The sequence below is a fragment of the Pelophylax lessonae genome, assembly GCF_965119305.1.
Source record: "Pelophylax lessonae genome assembly, chromosome: 1".
NCBI lineage: Eukaryota > Metazoa > Chordata > Amphibia > Anura > Ranidae > Pelophylax > Pelophylax lessonae.
Genome location: NC_138768.1, coordinates 501270360 through 501286615, shown reverse-complemented (window position 1 = coordinate 501286615; position 16256 = coordinate 501270360). Strand labels below are relative to the sequence as shown.

At 40.1% G+C, this 16256-nt stretch overlaps 1 protein-coding gene across 1 annotated transcript in view; it reads left to right on the top strand.

Annotated features, from left to right (window-relative positions):
* The window catches only part of DIRAS1 (DIRAS family GTPase 1), a 39840-nt gene extending 24547 nt beyond the window's left edge, over positions 1-15293 (top strand). The window contains exon 2 of the mRNA XM_082243545.1: positions 14062-15293. Coding sequence (XP_082099671.1) covers positions 14081-14677 — 597 coding nt within the window. The 5' untranslated portion in view covers positions 14062-14080 and the 3' untranslated portion in view covers positions 14678-15293. The remainder of the gene's footprint in view (positions 1-14061) is intronic.
* The last annotated feature ends 963 nt before the right edge of the window (positions 15294-16256 follow it).

Below are 16256 nucleotides of genomic sequence, written 5' to 3'. Positions count from 1 at the left end.
GAACAGAGTCCTTCAAAAGTCTTTGTTTATGTAGTGCCAGAGCAATACACAGTACCTTTAATGCAGGGTCATTGGTGTCAGTTATAGGAACCACCGTATAATGTCACCACCACCAGCTCTGGCACTACATAAACAAAGACTTTTGAAGGACTCTGTTCTTGCTTAGTTGGATGTTTTGGATTATTTATGCAATTTATTTATTTGCACTTTATGAAAGGAGGGTAAACCATCCCTACGCTACTGAAATTCTAAGAAAAATAATCTGTTTTTTTTGTGATGAATTTTAATTTATGTATAGTTGTCACTGAGGCTTTATCAACTGTGCGATGTGAAAATCACCTGCAAGACGCACACTGTCGTTGTCGCTAAATAAAGCAGATGTGTGTGTGACGCAGAGTAGCAAAGCCGTTTGCAGTGGACTTAAGGCTTACAACAAGAACAGCCATTAAGTTGTCATTGAGGCTTTGGCAACTCTGCGTGGTGAAATTCACCTGCAAAACGCACACTGCTATGCGACCCAAAGTTGCAGCTAAATAAAGCAAAAGTGCATACACATTGGCTGTGCAGTTGATTAGGAGCAAAAGAAAGGCATGGTTAAGCAAAAAAGTCATTTTTGAAGGTTTGGCATGCTATAATTCTGGTTCTGGACACGCTACAGAGCTGAAACTTCACAGGTACACTTTTTAGACCCCCCAGACACTAAATCCAAAGAAATCTAATTTTTTTTTCAATAATTTTTTCAATAAATGGCTCTCTATCAAAAACGACAATTTTTAAGAACTTTTTTTGCCTGATTCATAGTCCCTGGGGCATGACCCCGAACCCTAGGAACTTTTTAGGGGCATTTATTAGATTTTAGGGCTTCAAAATGGTGTTTTTTGATTCCCGAAGTTCGGGTCCCATTGATTTCAATGGGGTTCGGGAATCCGAACCGAACTTTCGGGAAATTCGGGTGTTCTGGTTGAACCAAACTTTTCAAAAGTTCGATCATCCCTATCTGAGAACATGTTATTTATCACCACCCTTTAGGCTTTACAGTCCCATATGACCCAGCCTTATTTGATCTTTCCCCCTTGTATATAGTTAGTTAGCTAGATTGTTAGGTTGATTTTGTACTATGTTTTAGTTGTTATGTGTGTTCACTATTGCTTGCATACATTTGTGGCATATTTTTGTCACTTGCTGTGCAACACTTGGTATCCTAATAGTCATCATGTCACTATCATCAGAGCCTGAAACTGAGTTAGTGCGTACCCACTGTCCTGCCAACCTAACTGTTTGTATGATCCTCACAGTCACCACCACCATTGCACATGCAACTCCATGGATAATGAACAATGTTAGTGGGTACACTGAGCTGGCAAAGCATGATTTCATGCCCTGAGGAGATTGCCTGGCCCATGTAGCAGTGTCTCCATCAGGTGGCTTCCCAAAATCTTCCTGCGACTGTATAACATATAATTGGTAATCTGAGATTACTCTTGTGTGTTACTGAGCCTTTTAGCATGTTTGCAAAACAGAGGGAACATATCCTTCTGTACTATCTGGAATATTTGGATTTTTAGCTGTGACAAGTTTTAACCTTGGATAAGTGGCATATTTTGTCTGAATTAGTGCCACAACTGAATATTGAAAGAGATTGCCAGCTCTTGGACCTAAAACAACAGGTGCTTTTAACAATCTAGCTTAGCTAGGACTGCCCCTCTGTGTATCCATATTACCCTGCCCACTCCCTGAGGCTCCAGTTTTTTTGCTAGTGTCCCTAGGTGATGGACTCCTTCTGTTGGAGAATTTTTATATTTTTCACCAAATTTCCTTTTCTCCTTTGACTGACACTTCTATCAAGATCTGCCTGCTTATTGCCATATGGATCACTAGCAGTTCCTGGATCAGCTACCCTCAGTGTGAACCTTGGGAATCAGGGACACCATGGCATCAGGGCCAACCTATGTTTTGCTTCAGGCACTGGATCCTGTATTAGGTGGTTACCTTGACACATGGTGCAACAAGTGTAGTTAGCAGCAGGGTGCTATACAGGTCCAGGGCCATGGTACATTCCTATGATACCCAGACCTTGAAGACCCCATTGGGGGTATTCCCACTGTGAAACTGGGACAGACAAAGCCTGGACCTTAGATTGGACCAGGAACCAGTGGACAAGGTAAGATAGGGTTTCCATGTGCCCTTACATACCTATTTCTGGCTCTACATGTCTTGTTGGACCATTACTTGGATCTGTAGTACACTGCAATATATAATTTTATCCTACACAATGACACAATGCAATGTTAAGCGCACAAGTTTTTCTGAAGGCACAAGTTATTGAATAATCTACATTTTTGGTGTTTTTTTTCCCTGCTCATTATAGTCTCACTTTATTTAGCCTTATAGGTAACATAATTATACCTAATTAACCACTTGACCAGGCCATTTCTTGCTATTCAGCACTGCGCTATTTTAACTGGCAATTACTTGGTCATGCAACACTGTAAGCAAATTCAATTTATATAATTTTTCACACAAATAGAGCTTTATTTTGATGGTATGTCATCATCACTGGGTTTTTTGATTTTTTGCTATATAAACAAAAAATACCAAAAATGTATAAAAAACAAAAACAAAAAAAAAAAAGTTTTTCTTCGTTTCTGTTCTAAAATTTTGCAAACAAATAATCTTTCTTCAAAAATTTAGGCCAAACTGTAGTCTGTTACATTTCTTTGGTAAACATAACATAATTCAATGTATATTATTTAGTCTGTGTGAAGGTTATAGGGTCTACAAACTATGGTATATACAGTATATTTGAAAATTGATCAGTCCTGATGTACTGATGGCCTGTCTTATTTCTTGAGGCTCTAAAGTGCCAGGACAGTACAAATACTCCCCCAAATGACCATGTTTGGAAAGTAGACAGTTTTTTAGTAAGAAGACCTGGCGAGTTTATTGAAGTTGCAATTTGTTTGTTTTTTTTGGAAAATGAAGAAATGAAATAAAATGTGTTTTTTTTTTAACATTTTCTTTTTTTATGTACTGTCACCAGTACAGTACAGCATTGTCATATGACTGGTACGTCATTGATCCAGCATACTGACTGGTGATGGTACAGTTTGTGAAAAAAAAAATGTATTCAATTTTGTAAACATTTTGTTTCTTTTTTTAAGATCTTCTTTTTTCATTTTTTTTACATACTCTCATCATAGTAGTTCAGTGTGATCATACTGGAGGGGGAGAGGGGGGGGGGGTGATCAGGGATTTTTTTTTACATTCTTTTTGCTTGTAACAGTGATTATCACTGTTATAACCAATAGTTTTAACTGTCATGAATGGCTTCCATTCATGACAGCTTGCTTACTATTGTGATATGTGATTGGCTACAGCTAATCACATGGTACAGAGTGTCAGGTACCATGTTATAGCTGTGGGCCAATCACAGAATCACAATAGTTAGCATGCAGTCATGAATGGAAGCCATTCATGACTATTTTGTTTACATGTAATCATGTGATAACTATGATTGGTCATATTGATTACATAAAAACCCCGGCTGCTCACAGCAAAATAAAGCATGGAGACATGGATGGATAGATGTGTTTGTTTTGAATATTAAATTGTTTAAATAGTGTTTCTGGTTTGTGGTGCTCAGATGTCGTGTAGTTCCGATTTAATTAATAGTTCATCACAAAATGTGCAACTGGTAAAAGCGTAACTTGAGGGAGTTTGTTAATTCTTCTGTCTAAAACAGTAAGACTCCATTCACACTTCTGTGACTCCTAAGTCGCACGATTTCCAGTACAACCTTGGAGCACGACTTTGATGCAACTTTGAGTGTGACTTTACACTCTCTGGATCAAAGTTGCATCAAACGTTGCATCAAAGTAGTGCAGGCACTGAAAAAAATAGGCTGCGACTTCTCATGCGACTTTGATGTCCAGAGTCGCATGACAAGTCGCACAAGTGTGAATAGAGCCTAAGACTTTTTTTCTAAGGCCATGTTTTGTTTTTATTTTTTTTACTTCTAGTAGTGACACTTTTCATATACTTTTAAATGGAACTGGCAGCTCCTGGGACTAAAATGGGGGGAGCTATTGAATTTTAATGGAAATTTTCTATTTGTGAGCACAAAATGGCTTGGGAAAAATGCTCTATTTTTTTTTTTTAATAATCTTAAAGCTGAATTCCGCAAACAAAAGCCTTCATTTAGATATACTGCATTACCCAATTGCCACAAAGGATATAAGTTGACCCAGAGATTACATTGTAGAAGTAGCAGTGACTTCATCACTGGGCTGTACAGAGAGCAGAGCCAGCAGACTTCACACATTACAGGCTGTCTGCAAAAAAAACAAAATACTGTACGGGAGGGGGCAGAGACAAGACCAGAAAGCCTGCACAAGTGAAGAGAGCAGCCATGGCCAATCTTTGTTACAGGAAACTCCTGCACAGAAGCACAGTTTCATACTGGATTATTATACAGATCTGGAAGAAAATACACAAAGCACACCACGATTCAAGAAATACACATGACTTTTGTATTTAGATATTTGCTTATCCCTAATATATTATCCATTTTTCCAGGTAAAGTATCAGTAAGAAAGAAACTACAGGGTTGATTTACTAAAGGCAGACTGTGCACTTCCCAAAGTGCAGTTGCTTCAGAGCTTAGTCAATTGGGTAAATCTTCACTTTGCAAACAAAAGCCAATCACATGCAAAAAAACATTAAAAAAAAAAAACAGCATTTGTGCTTGCACATGATTGGATGATGGAAGTCAGCAGAGCTTCTGCTCATTTACTAAACTTTGGAGCAACTGCACTTTGCAAAGTGCACAGTCTATTTGCCTTTAGTAAATCCACCCCTTACACCCCCCACCCAGCTGCTATCCTCCATAGAGAAGCCGTTGCATATAGGGATTAGTCTGAACATGAGTCTGTTGCAGTAAAAGAAAGAAATCCCTACCAAACAGGGATACTGCACACATTTAAAGGGGGACCCCACTTTATTGCAAAAACAGTGGCAAGTGCTGCCACCTCAAACAAGGGCAGTTCAGACAGCCTGACAGAATAAGGCCTTGTGCACACTGAGCTCAGCTCCTCTGAACCCCTCTGCTCCTGACAGGAGAAATGCAATAAAATATGCATATTGCACACATGTTTATGCATGGTAATGCATTCTGTTGGCCAGAACTCTGGAAGCGGTGTCCAAAACATTGGCAGGCAAAGGGAAAAGGACTAGCCACCGATATTACTTGTTATACTTTGTTCTGCACTGTGCCTCTATGTGAAGGTGGCCAGATTTTACTTAAAGTATATCCAAGCTCTTTGGATAGAGTGGAGAGGGATTAGAATGCTTGTCAATTTTTATTGCTATCTATGCCCCCCTTAAAGTGGAGTTCCACCCAAAAGTGGAAGTTCCCACACCAGTGATGCCAGCATTGGGGAGAGCCGAGGGACAGAAGCGAGGCTTCGAGCGGCTGCATCGCTGGATCGTGGGACAGGTGTGTTTATTACACTTTTTGTAGCTGCTGACTTTTAATGAACACAGAAATGGCTGGAACTCGGTTTTTAGGAGATTCACCCTCTCTATTTGTGCTTTGTACCATTATCAATAACGGTGAAAGTAAAGGAAAATCCCAAATTTTTAATTGTCCCCAGAAAAGTAATAGAGGGGAAATCTTCCAATGGAGACACTAGTTCTGGTGACCTGGGGGTCCCCAATAGATTCCCTTAATTTGCAGGGATTTCCTCTCACTTCCTGTTTGTCTATGGGACAGGAAGTGAAGGGAAATCTCCACTATGGGACAAAATTTCTGACAGGGGTTATAACCCTCCCTTGCTATATGCAAAATGAGAAAAAAAAGTCTTGCCTATAGTCCTACTTTAATCATGTCAAAGCTGTCAGAAAGGAGAGCAGTGCACAGCACAGTAGTGATGACACCACAGCTCAATACAAAAAACCTAAGAACAGCGATAGCAGGCAGCAGTACCTTAGATTTCATCCTGCAGACATACATCTATAGGGTGGGGGTACGAGGGGGGCACCCTCATATGTCAGTAATAGGGATGGGCAGAACACCCACCTGTTCGGTTTTGCACCAGAACATCTCAAACAGGGAAAAAGTTCTAGCGAACATGCAAACTCTATTAAAGTATATAGGACATGAACATGAAAAATCAAAAGTCCTCATTTTAAAGGCTTATATGTAAGATATTGCCATAAAAAGTATAAAACAATAAAAATGTAAAATGCCTTTAAATATCATGCCTCGGGGGCCCCCTAATGTGCCTGTAAAGTGCCGCATCTGTACGATATATGGAACCTGCTGTAGCAATACTGACATATCTAAACGAAAAAATGTAATTTAAACTTGCTCACGGCTGTAATATGTTGCCGACTCCCGGCAATACAGATAAAAAAAAGTGTAATTTTTTTTTTTTAAATGGAGTAGGGTCCACCCCCCCCAGTCCATACCAGGCTTTTTGGAAACTGGAAGCCCCCTTTAACAAGGGGGGCCCCAGATTCTGCCCCCCTTTGTGAATGGGTATTGGGCCATTCACCAAAAAAGTGTAAAAAAGTAAAAACCACAGGAAAAAGTTTTTGACAAGTCCATTAAAAAGAAGTAAATCCATCGTCAATCACGATGTCTGCCGACCCAAAAAATAGAAAAATTTAAAAAAATGCTTTGCCTTCTAAGAGGTCGCCTACCGTATGCTCGATCTTCAGCTCTGACAGGTATTTTTTAGGCAAGGGGCGGGGCCACCTGGCTGCATCACGTGACATCATGTGGCGTCAGAAGGGGCAGTGCCACCGGGTGACATAGCCGGATGGCCCCACCCCTTGCCTATAAAAGAACATTTAAAGTCGAAAATCGGGCATACAGCAGGTAGACTCTTAGAAGGCGAAGCATTTTTAATTTTTTTGCTATTTTTCGGGTCCGGCAGGCGTCGTTATTGATGATGGATTTACATCAAGGGACACTATTTTTTATTTTTTTATTTTTAATAAAGGACTTGTCAAAAAACATTTCCTGTGGTTTTTACTTTTTTTTTACACTTTTTTTTGGTGAATGTGTATGAGTAAGATATACCCTATACCCATTCACATGGGGGGGCTGGGATCTGGGGGCCTCCTTGTTAAAGGGGGCTTCCAGATTTGGATAAGCCCCCCAACCGCAGACCCCCACAACCGCAGCCCAGGGTTGTTGAGAATAGGCCCTTGTCCTCATCAACATGGGGACAAGGTGCTTTGGGGGGCACCCCAAACCACCCTCCCTATGTTGAGGGCAAACGGCCAGGTATGGTTCAGGAGGGGGGGCGCTTGCTCCCCCCCCCATTTCCTGGTCTGCCAGGCTTCATGCTTGGATAAGGGTCTGGCATGGGTTTTCAGGGAAATTAATTAAATTAATGAATTAATTTTAATTTTGGTGTGGAGTTTTTCTTAAAATCTATACCAGAACCAAAGGGCCAAGTATGGATTTGGGGGGCGGGGCATCCTGTTTGTTTTTTAAATTTTGCCATCGAGTTCCCCTTAAAATCTAAATCAGACCCAAAGGGGGGGGGGGGCACCATGCCATTTCTTTTTCTTTTTTAATTCTGTCATAAGGTTTCCCTTAACCACTTAAATGCAGGGCACTTTCACCCCATTCCTGCGCCCAGACCAATTTTCAACTTTCAGTGCTCATTGGCGTCTATGTGAAATCTTGGTCAGCTTGACGTGGCACTGCCCCCTGTCTTTAACATTGGCGTCTATGCGAAATTTTGGTAAGCTTGACATGGCACTGCTCTCGAACTATAAGTGACAGGGACACAAAACTTGGGGAGCACCGAGAGGGGACGCAGGACTAAAATAATTCCATACATTTTAAAAGTGGGGTATGCCTGTACACTACACTGACTGCACTAAACTGACTGAACACACTATCCACTAACTACCTGCCTAATCTCCATTGTCACAAACTATACCTGGCTGCAGTGTAAGCAGAAGCCTTATATAGTGTGGGGCGTGGACTCTGTCTTTGCCCAATCATGGCTCTGACAGTACATTGTGCTGTGATTGGCCAAAGCATACAGGTCAGGTGCATGCTTTGGCCAATCATCAGCAATCAATGCACTGCAAGAGTGCAGTGCATTATGGGGCGCTCATTGGCGGGCGAACTTCCCGCCGAGCGCCCCATTTGTTTGTGTGTTCAGGGAACATACAAACAGCTGATCTTCGAGTCAAACTTATGTTCGAGTCGAACACAGAGCCCATCCCTAGCCAGAAACATATCAGAAAGAGCACTGCTATGTTTTAGGAGGAACTCACAATTTTCAGAGCACTACTTATGTAAATTAAACATTTCTATATGTTCCTATAATATAGCATATCTTTATTTTTTCATTTTAAGCTCACTCTATGACAGCACTCCCCATTTATAAACATCTGATTGTTGAAAGCAAATTTTATTTTCTCTGGTTCCACACTCAAATAAATACTTAAGTATGCATGCCATATTAAAATGTTTTATATGCATCATTCACAGCCTAACCTGTGACAGACTGTCCTAGTCTATATATATATATTATGACCAGGGCAAAAAACTAAAACTTTTGTAAAAAAATGGTTTAGTCAGTTATATGTTAGCCAGTGTACATAAAAACTTGGTATCTTCACATGTCACCAGCAGGTGGATGTATTAGTGGCCTCCCATTTTGGTCTGATCTATATAGTTATATATAAAATGCACTATTTACCTTTCGAGAAGTGTTTTCCAGTGCTAAACTGTTCATCTAATTTGTAAATTGCTGCATTTGTAAAATTTCAAAAGCCAGTATAAAGGAATAGTAGTGGTAAAAAAAGTACTTGTGGGTTTAACTAATCAGATTTTTTATAATTCTCTTCTAAGGGGTTGTGGCAGGGTATGTATCCTATGCCTTCATACTTTTGCTAATAGGTGTCCCTCATTCCCATCTCAAAATGTTGGGAGGTATGCATGACTCATCTCCTCATTACAAAGAGTTTTGACGTAGGTTTTACCTACTTGACTTTGGTGGGATTTAAACTGAACAAAGCAGTTCCTACTCCTGATCAAAAACAGGGGTGCAAGCCCTTTTGGTAATTAAGAGCAATTGGCTCCATTTTCACCAGACATGGAATAGGGAGCAGGAGAGTTAGAGCTTCTTGTTCCATCTCCCTCTGCCTGCCCTCTTGCTCAGCTGAGAGCAAAAGGGGGAGGAAAGCTGTTAATGATGCATTTTCCGGGGTATACCAGACAGGAAAGAAGCTTTCCCTGCCTAGATATAGGCTCTGCCCATGTACAGTAGTGTGTTTACCACAGAGGCAAACAGAAGCATGTCAGCTTTCTGCAAGGTGACCAGTTTATATCCCTTATGCCATGTCCAATCTGGTGGGGATCTATGGCAGTTTTCTAATTTGAAAACTGCTGAGATCCCAGCTTCTGCTGTGCTCTTTTTAGAAATCAGAGGGAAATTTACTAAGACTGGTACACACAGAATCTAGAGCAGCTGTGAATTGCAACAGACCAGTTTCTAGCTTTTAGCCCTGGTTCACATTGATGCTACTTTGCAATCGTTCTTCTTCACTTGAAGTAGCACCATTTCAATGCATCAGATCAGTGCAATTTCAGGTGCTATTCGGCTGACATTTGGGCCACTTCATGCACCTGAAATCATAAAAAAGAGTGCAGAAATCTTTTTTTTTTTTTTTTTAATTTGTGTGGCACCACAAAGACAATTCCATTGCCGACAATAGGGTGCAACTTGTCATGCGATTTGAAACTGTCAAATCGCATGACAAGTCGCACGGGTGTGAACGGGGGCTAGGTTTCAAAGCTTACTTGAACAAACTGAATGGTTACTATGCACAGCTGATCCAGAATCTGTCTACTCCAGTTTTAGTCAATTCCCCCCATAATAGATTTTCCTTAAAGAAACCCTATCAAGGAAATAACAATTTAAAAAGCTGCTAAATTCACTGCCAGGTTCTGACCATTCTGACAGGAAAAGCTTTGCTACTTCCTGATATTGTCAAAGCTTAGCCACTCTTTCTTACATCCTGTACATTTGTATTGGCCAGTGAGGCTGTCATGTTCCCATAAATGTGTGTGGGCGCTGAGCAGAACTTAACAGAATGTGGAATCTGCTCCAGTTTACCACTTTTCTATATTCCATCGTCCCTGGTATTGCATATTTGGAGTAGATAAAAAGATAAATACAAGTACAGCGCCAATCATAAATATAGGACAAATCACCGAAAGGTAAGAGTCCAAATATTAAAATGGATGATAATCCTCAATAGAACAGACGTGGAAGTCCAGCCACCAAAGATGGAGTCAGTAAATGGAAGACATCATCACCCCGTGCAACAGATTTAGATGTCAGCTTATCGGAAACCCTGGACCCCCTGTTAAGGTGGGTCACATGAGCGAGTGGTAAATGGATCCAGGAAGAGGGTCCTCTACAGTGCGGATACCAATCCTGGGATGGTCTCTCCAAGGAGGGCACACTTCCAGTAACTCAACTCAACCCGTGCAGTAGGTGAAATACCTCAAAATCAAGCGGAAGACTCCAATGGCATAGTACACTTCTCAGCTTTATTAATAAAAAGGTGTAAATGGCAACTCACATTTAGAAGACAAATCAATGCGCATAAAGGTGGTACACCAGGAATAAGCGTGAAGACAAGCGGACGCGCCTGACGTTTCGTCCTCCCTAGGACATTCTCAAAGGCAGTGTCCGCCGCCATCCTCACGCTTTATATAGCTCTATTTACTTGCTATGAATATTATGGTGGCTGCAATTTATTATGTAGGCTCTATTCTGGGGTTTTTTTCCGTTTCCCCATAGAGTTTTACATATATTTTTTGATGTGCCTTAAACTATGTAATTATTTATTTTAATTGCCCGTAATGGGATAATTATGCTTTTTCGTGCGTGTCCCTGTTGCTGACAGTTGCCGTGTGGTTAGTGCTCCGCCGGACGTGGGTCTGTCCCGATTGGATGTTTCAGATTGGGCGACCTTCTTGAGGGGAGTTTACTTCCTCGGCCGTGAGCAGCCGTGAGCAGCCGTGAAGCGCAGGCTCTTCTTGGTTGGGATCGTGGACCGGAAGTGGTGTATCTCCGCCGATGACATCACTTCCGGCGGACGCACTTCCGCCGGCCTGAGGCTTCCGGGACCCCTGCAATCAGTTTCAAGGCCTGTGACTATATAAAGCGTGAGGATGGCGGTGGACACTGCCTTTGAGAAACGTCAGGCGCGTCCGCTTGTCTTCACACTTATTCCTGGTGTACCACCTTTATGCGCATTGATTTGTCTTCTAAATGTGAGTTGCCATTTACAGCTTTTTATTAATAAAGCTGAGAAGTGTACTATGCCATTGGAGTCTTCCTCTTGATTTTGAGGTATTTCACCTACTGCATGGGTTGAGTTGAGTTACTGGAAGTGTGTCCTCCTTGGAGAGACCATCCCAGGATTGGTATCCGCACTGTAGAGGACCCTCTTCCTGGATCCATTTACCACTCGCTCATGTGACCCACCTTAACAGGGGGTCCAGGGTTTCCGGTAAGCTGACATCTAAATCTGTTGCACGGGGTGATGATGTCTTCCATTTACTGACTCCATCTTTGGTGGCTGGACTCTCACGTCTGTTCTATTGAGGATTATCATCCGTTTTAATATTTGGACTCTTACCTTTCAGTGATTTGTCCTATATTTATGATTGGCGCTGTACTTGTATTTATCTTTTTATTGCCTTAGTTGTTTTGTACTGGCTGCCTAGGTTTATTATTGTTTACCAATCCTGACTGTGACTTAAGCGCGGCCTTTTTTCCTATTATATTTGGAGTAGACACTAAGAAATGAAACTGATAATGCTAATACCATTAGCAATTCATTTACTTTTTGGAAGCTATATTTTTTAGTCCAGACTTTGCTACAAAGCAGTCCCACAATGCAAATTTGAATAATATTATAGCTAATCATAATGTTAATTTGCACTGTATGATTGCCCCGGGGCAATCTCACAGATCAAGTTTGGAAGGTATTATAGCTAATCAAGTGTTAACATGTAACAAACTATGAGACAGATACACTTTTCAACCAGTCACATTTTTAAAATATTTTTAAGTATAACTAAAACACAAAGATTAAGAGCCGGTTCACATAGGCGCGACCCAACTTTGCCGGGTGACCTGTGAAGTCGCGGTGCGCAGCTCGCACCGCGACCTCGGAGCGGCATGCACGGACTTCATATCATTGAAGTCAATGCAGGTCGCTCCAGATCGCCCCAAAGTAGTACAGGGCCCTTTTTCTAAGTCGGAGCGACTTGTGTCGCTCCTATTAAAACGGGTCCTGTGCTAATCTATGGCAGGCGACTTGTCAGGCGACCAGGTCGCCTGACAAGTAGCCCCAGTGTGAACCGGCTCTTAGATATAGTGGTGAGGGATTAGAACATCTGTCAGGTTTTATTTTTGTCTGTGTACCCATCAGGGAGATTCAGCTCCACTATTTGCCTTGGTGACCGTTAACAGAGAGTGAAGTAAAAGAAAATCTCAAATTTTGAGTTGTCATCCAAACAGGAGAAGAAATATTTCCAATCAGGATTTTAGTTCTAGTGACCCTGATGACAACCAGGGATTTCCCTCTTTTTGTAAGGATTTCCTCTCACTTGCTGTTGTGGCTTTGGAACAGTAAATAAAAGGAAATCTCCCCAATTGGACACATGGAAAAAAATGACTTGGCTTCATACACCCTCTTTTCAATTTCAAACTTGCTTCAACTAATTTCTAGATCATGTAAATTGAATTATTTGTTAACATGTAATTTCATTCAATGTTTTAAAAGGAGGCGTGTTATAAATATGAGAAAACATGACTATTGCAGAAACAGATCACTGTGATCTGCAAGCAATTGCTCACTATTGCAATGGTCCGTTGCAGCAGTAAAGGCAGGGCCAGCAGAGCTCATAGGACATCCCAATGATGTAAGATGATGTCACAGGATTTCTCCTGCAATGTGATTACCTTGTGCTACAGAGGGCTCTAAAAGCAATCTGTAGTAGAATTGGAAGCAAGGGAGTTGATTGAGTTTGGTTCCTGGGACCACCACTGACAGCTGGAAGTTCCATTGGGCACCCAACAGCCTCTTATACTAGGTGCCATTTTTTAATATTACCAGTACAATAAAATGCTAATACAGTGCTATTTTTAAATTACACATGGTAAGAAGTGGTCAAGCCACTCACATTCTATTTCACCATATGGCTATTCAAAATGCTGCCATAGTAGTTTGTAAGGAAAGTGGGAGTTAACAAAAACTGCTGCTTCTGTATCAGTCTTTTTGTGATTGCCTGTGATAAGCGTATCTTCTTTCTTTGTTTTGTAACACTTTTCTATTCATTTTTAAATACTTTTTAATTCTTTGTACATATGTATTTCAACTAGAGTCTGACAATAATGTAGCATTGTGTTTACTGTACAGTATGCTTGTAACCTTATAAGATAACTGCTGTTGTGCTATTAGACACATCTCTACTGAGTTCAGGGAAGCGTTAGTGTGTTAACTAAAAGCTTTGATACACTGGTATGTAGTATCAATCATACCCTATTAGCTTTTTAGACAACAGTTTGTTTTAAATCCATAAGCTTGTATGGACACACAGTTTTGTTGACCATTGCATAGTACAAAGTTTTTAGCAAGAACTTCTTGTGAGAGTTAAAACACCATAAAAGTGTCATCCACCATAAGCTACATACTTTGCTTAGAATACAGAATACTGAAAGACTACAATTTAACGACCCCAAATTAATTTTGAGGACACATGGCTGATGAATTTTCAAAATACCTAAAGTTGTAGCAAACAAAGCAGATCAACCATTACAGCACTGCCAAAGTTAGAATCGAGAACAGCTCTAATCAAAGTCAACATAGTCGAAGTATTGATTTTTCTCTGTTTCTCTTTCTAAATTTTACAAAGTGGTTTGACTTCACATTTTTTTTATTATGTACATCATGAATTAAATTATATATAGTTTTATTTTGTTTTGTTTTTTTTTTCTCCTATTCTAGGACCCAACAAGCACTTAAAATGCCAGAACAAAGTAATGATTATCGAGTAGTGGTGTTTGGGGCAGGAGGTGTAGGGAAGAGCTCCTTGGTCCTGCGGTTTGTCAAAGGAACATTTCGAGACACATATATACCAACTATTGAGGACACATACCGGCAGGTCATCAGCTGTGACAAAAGTGTCTGTACCCTGCAAATCACAGACACAACTGGAAGCCACCAGTTTCCAGCCATGCAGCGACTCTCCATTTCTAAGGGTCATGCCTTTATTCTAGTCTTCTCTGTCACCAGCAAACAGTCAATAGAGGAGTTGAAGCCAATCTATCAGCAGATCCTACAGATCAAAGGTAGTATAGAGAGCATTCCAGTAATGCTAGTAGGAAACAAGTGTGACGAAACACAGCGTGAAGTGGATACAAAAGAAGTAGAGGCGTTGGCCAAAGAGTGGAAATGTGCCTTTATGGAGACCTCAGCTAAGATGAACTACAATGTGAAGGAACTTTTTCAAGAGCTACTGAACTTGGAGAAAAGGAGAAACATGAGCTTAAATATTGATGGTAAAAGGTCCAGCAAGCAGAAGAGGGCAGACAAAATTAAGGGGAAATGCAGTCTTATGTAAGCAAATACATTCCTGGCACATTCATTTCAGTTCTGCATGTGCAAGGTCATAAAAAGTGTTTCCCTTTATTTTGAAGAGAATTTCAATCCCTGGCTGCATTTTAACACTGTGACTGCACAGGCATATACAATCTGCCTTGCACAATAATTTGGCAGCAAATACGTTTTGCTTCAAGTCTACATACCATGTCATTTCGTTAAGAACACTGACGCAACGTACTTTTATCATCTTTTGTAACAGGATTTTGGCTTTGTGAATTTACCCTTTCTTTGAAATGGTAATCAAAGAAAAAAAGACACACTCCCACATAATGGCTAAGTATTAGCCTTATGAGAACAGTGGTGCTGTAATAGAGTAACAGGAACAAATCATGTGCAGTAAAAAAGATGTCATTAAAAGCACAAACATCCCAGCAAAGATTTTTTACCCAGTCGTTGAAACAATGTATTTGCAAGAATGCATCATCATCCCAGAACAACAAAAGCAACAATTGCACAAACCTAACATGAAAAGGGATGGACCAGCATCAAAGTTAATTATTCTTCTAAATGAATATGCTATTCATTCTGTATGCTTAAAACAATAAACAGCTAATCTCTACAGCGATAGAAAAACAGGATGGTTGGGGGATGTACTATACTACATTAAATATGTATGAAGATTTAGTGATCTATAGATATGACCATAAATCTACATTAAGCATATGTATTATATGTAAATCAACATAACGCAAAATCTTCTCAAGTTACAGTGTACTCTTGTTTTAATAACAGGTATATGACAACAGTTTTTTTTGTTTTTTTTTGCAGTTATCATATACTATCAATTAAATCATGAGTTTACTGCAATTTTTGCTGTTTTACAATCATTTCAGGAGAAGACTCCTGTTACATTTGCCCTGCATGCCTTGGTGCAGTTCTTCCGAAGCTTTATGATAAAATATATATATATATATATATATATATATATATATATATATATATATATAGACAAACTAATGGAAGCACTTCAAATACATTTATATGAAAGCCCTCATTTGGAGCAGGACTACCCTTTGCCTTCAGAATCACTTTTATCCTTCTTTGGAATGCAGTCATGCAAATCCTGAAGTTTGTGGAGTGAGATTTGCCATCCTTAGAGAATATAATGCTTTAGTTTGAGGGATGAAGGAAAATGGAAAACATATAGTTACTGCAATTTTGGTGTTGTGATATGGAAGCTATTTGCCGCCTTGAAAATTTTAGCAATATGATTGGAGGAAATATCCTGTGAAATGGGAACATCACAATCAAAGAGTGCTTACTTTATTGATTGTACCTAGTTTTATACAATGGAATCCTATTCCTTGGCCTTTACATGACCATGCAAGATAATTATGTGACTTAATAATTATGACCACTACAAAATGACTTTTTAGACCATTACAGATCTCTCTCATATATTTATCCATAGAGTAGGTTGAAGTCATTTTTTGGCATATATCACACTTATATTTGGCCAAAAATAGGCAATAGGTAAAAAATCAGACCATGTTCCTTTTTATCATTACCAGGAGTCCATGTTTCGCCTACATTACACC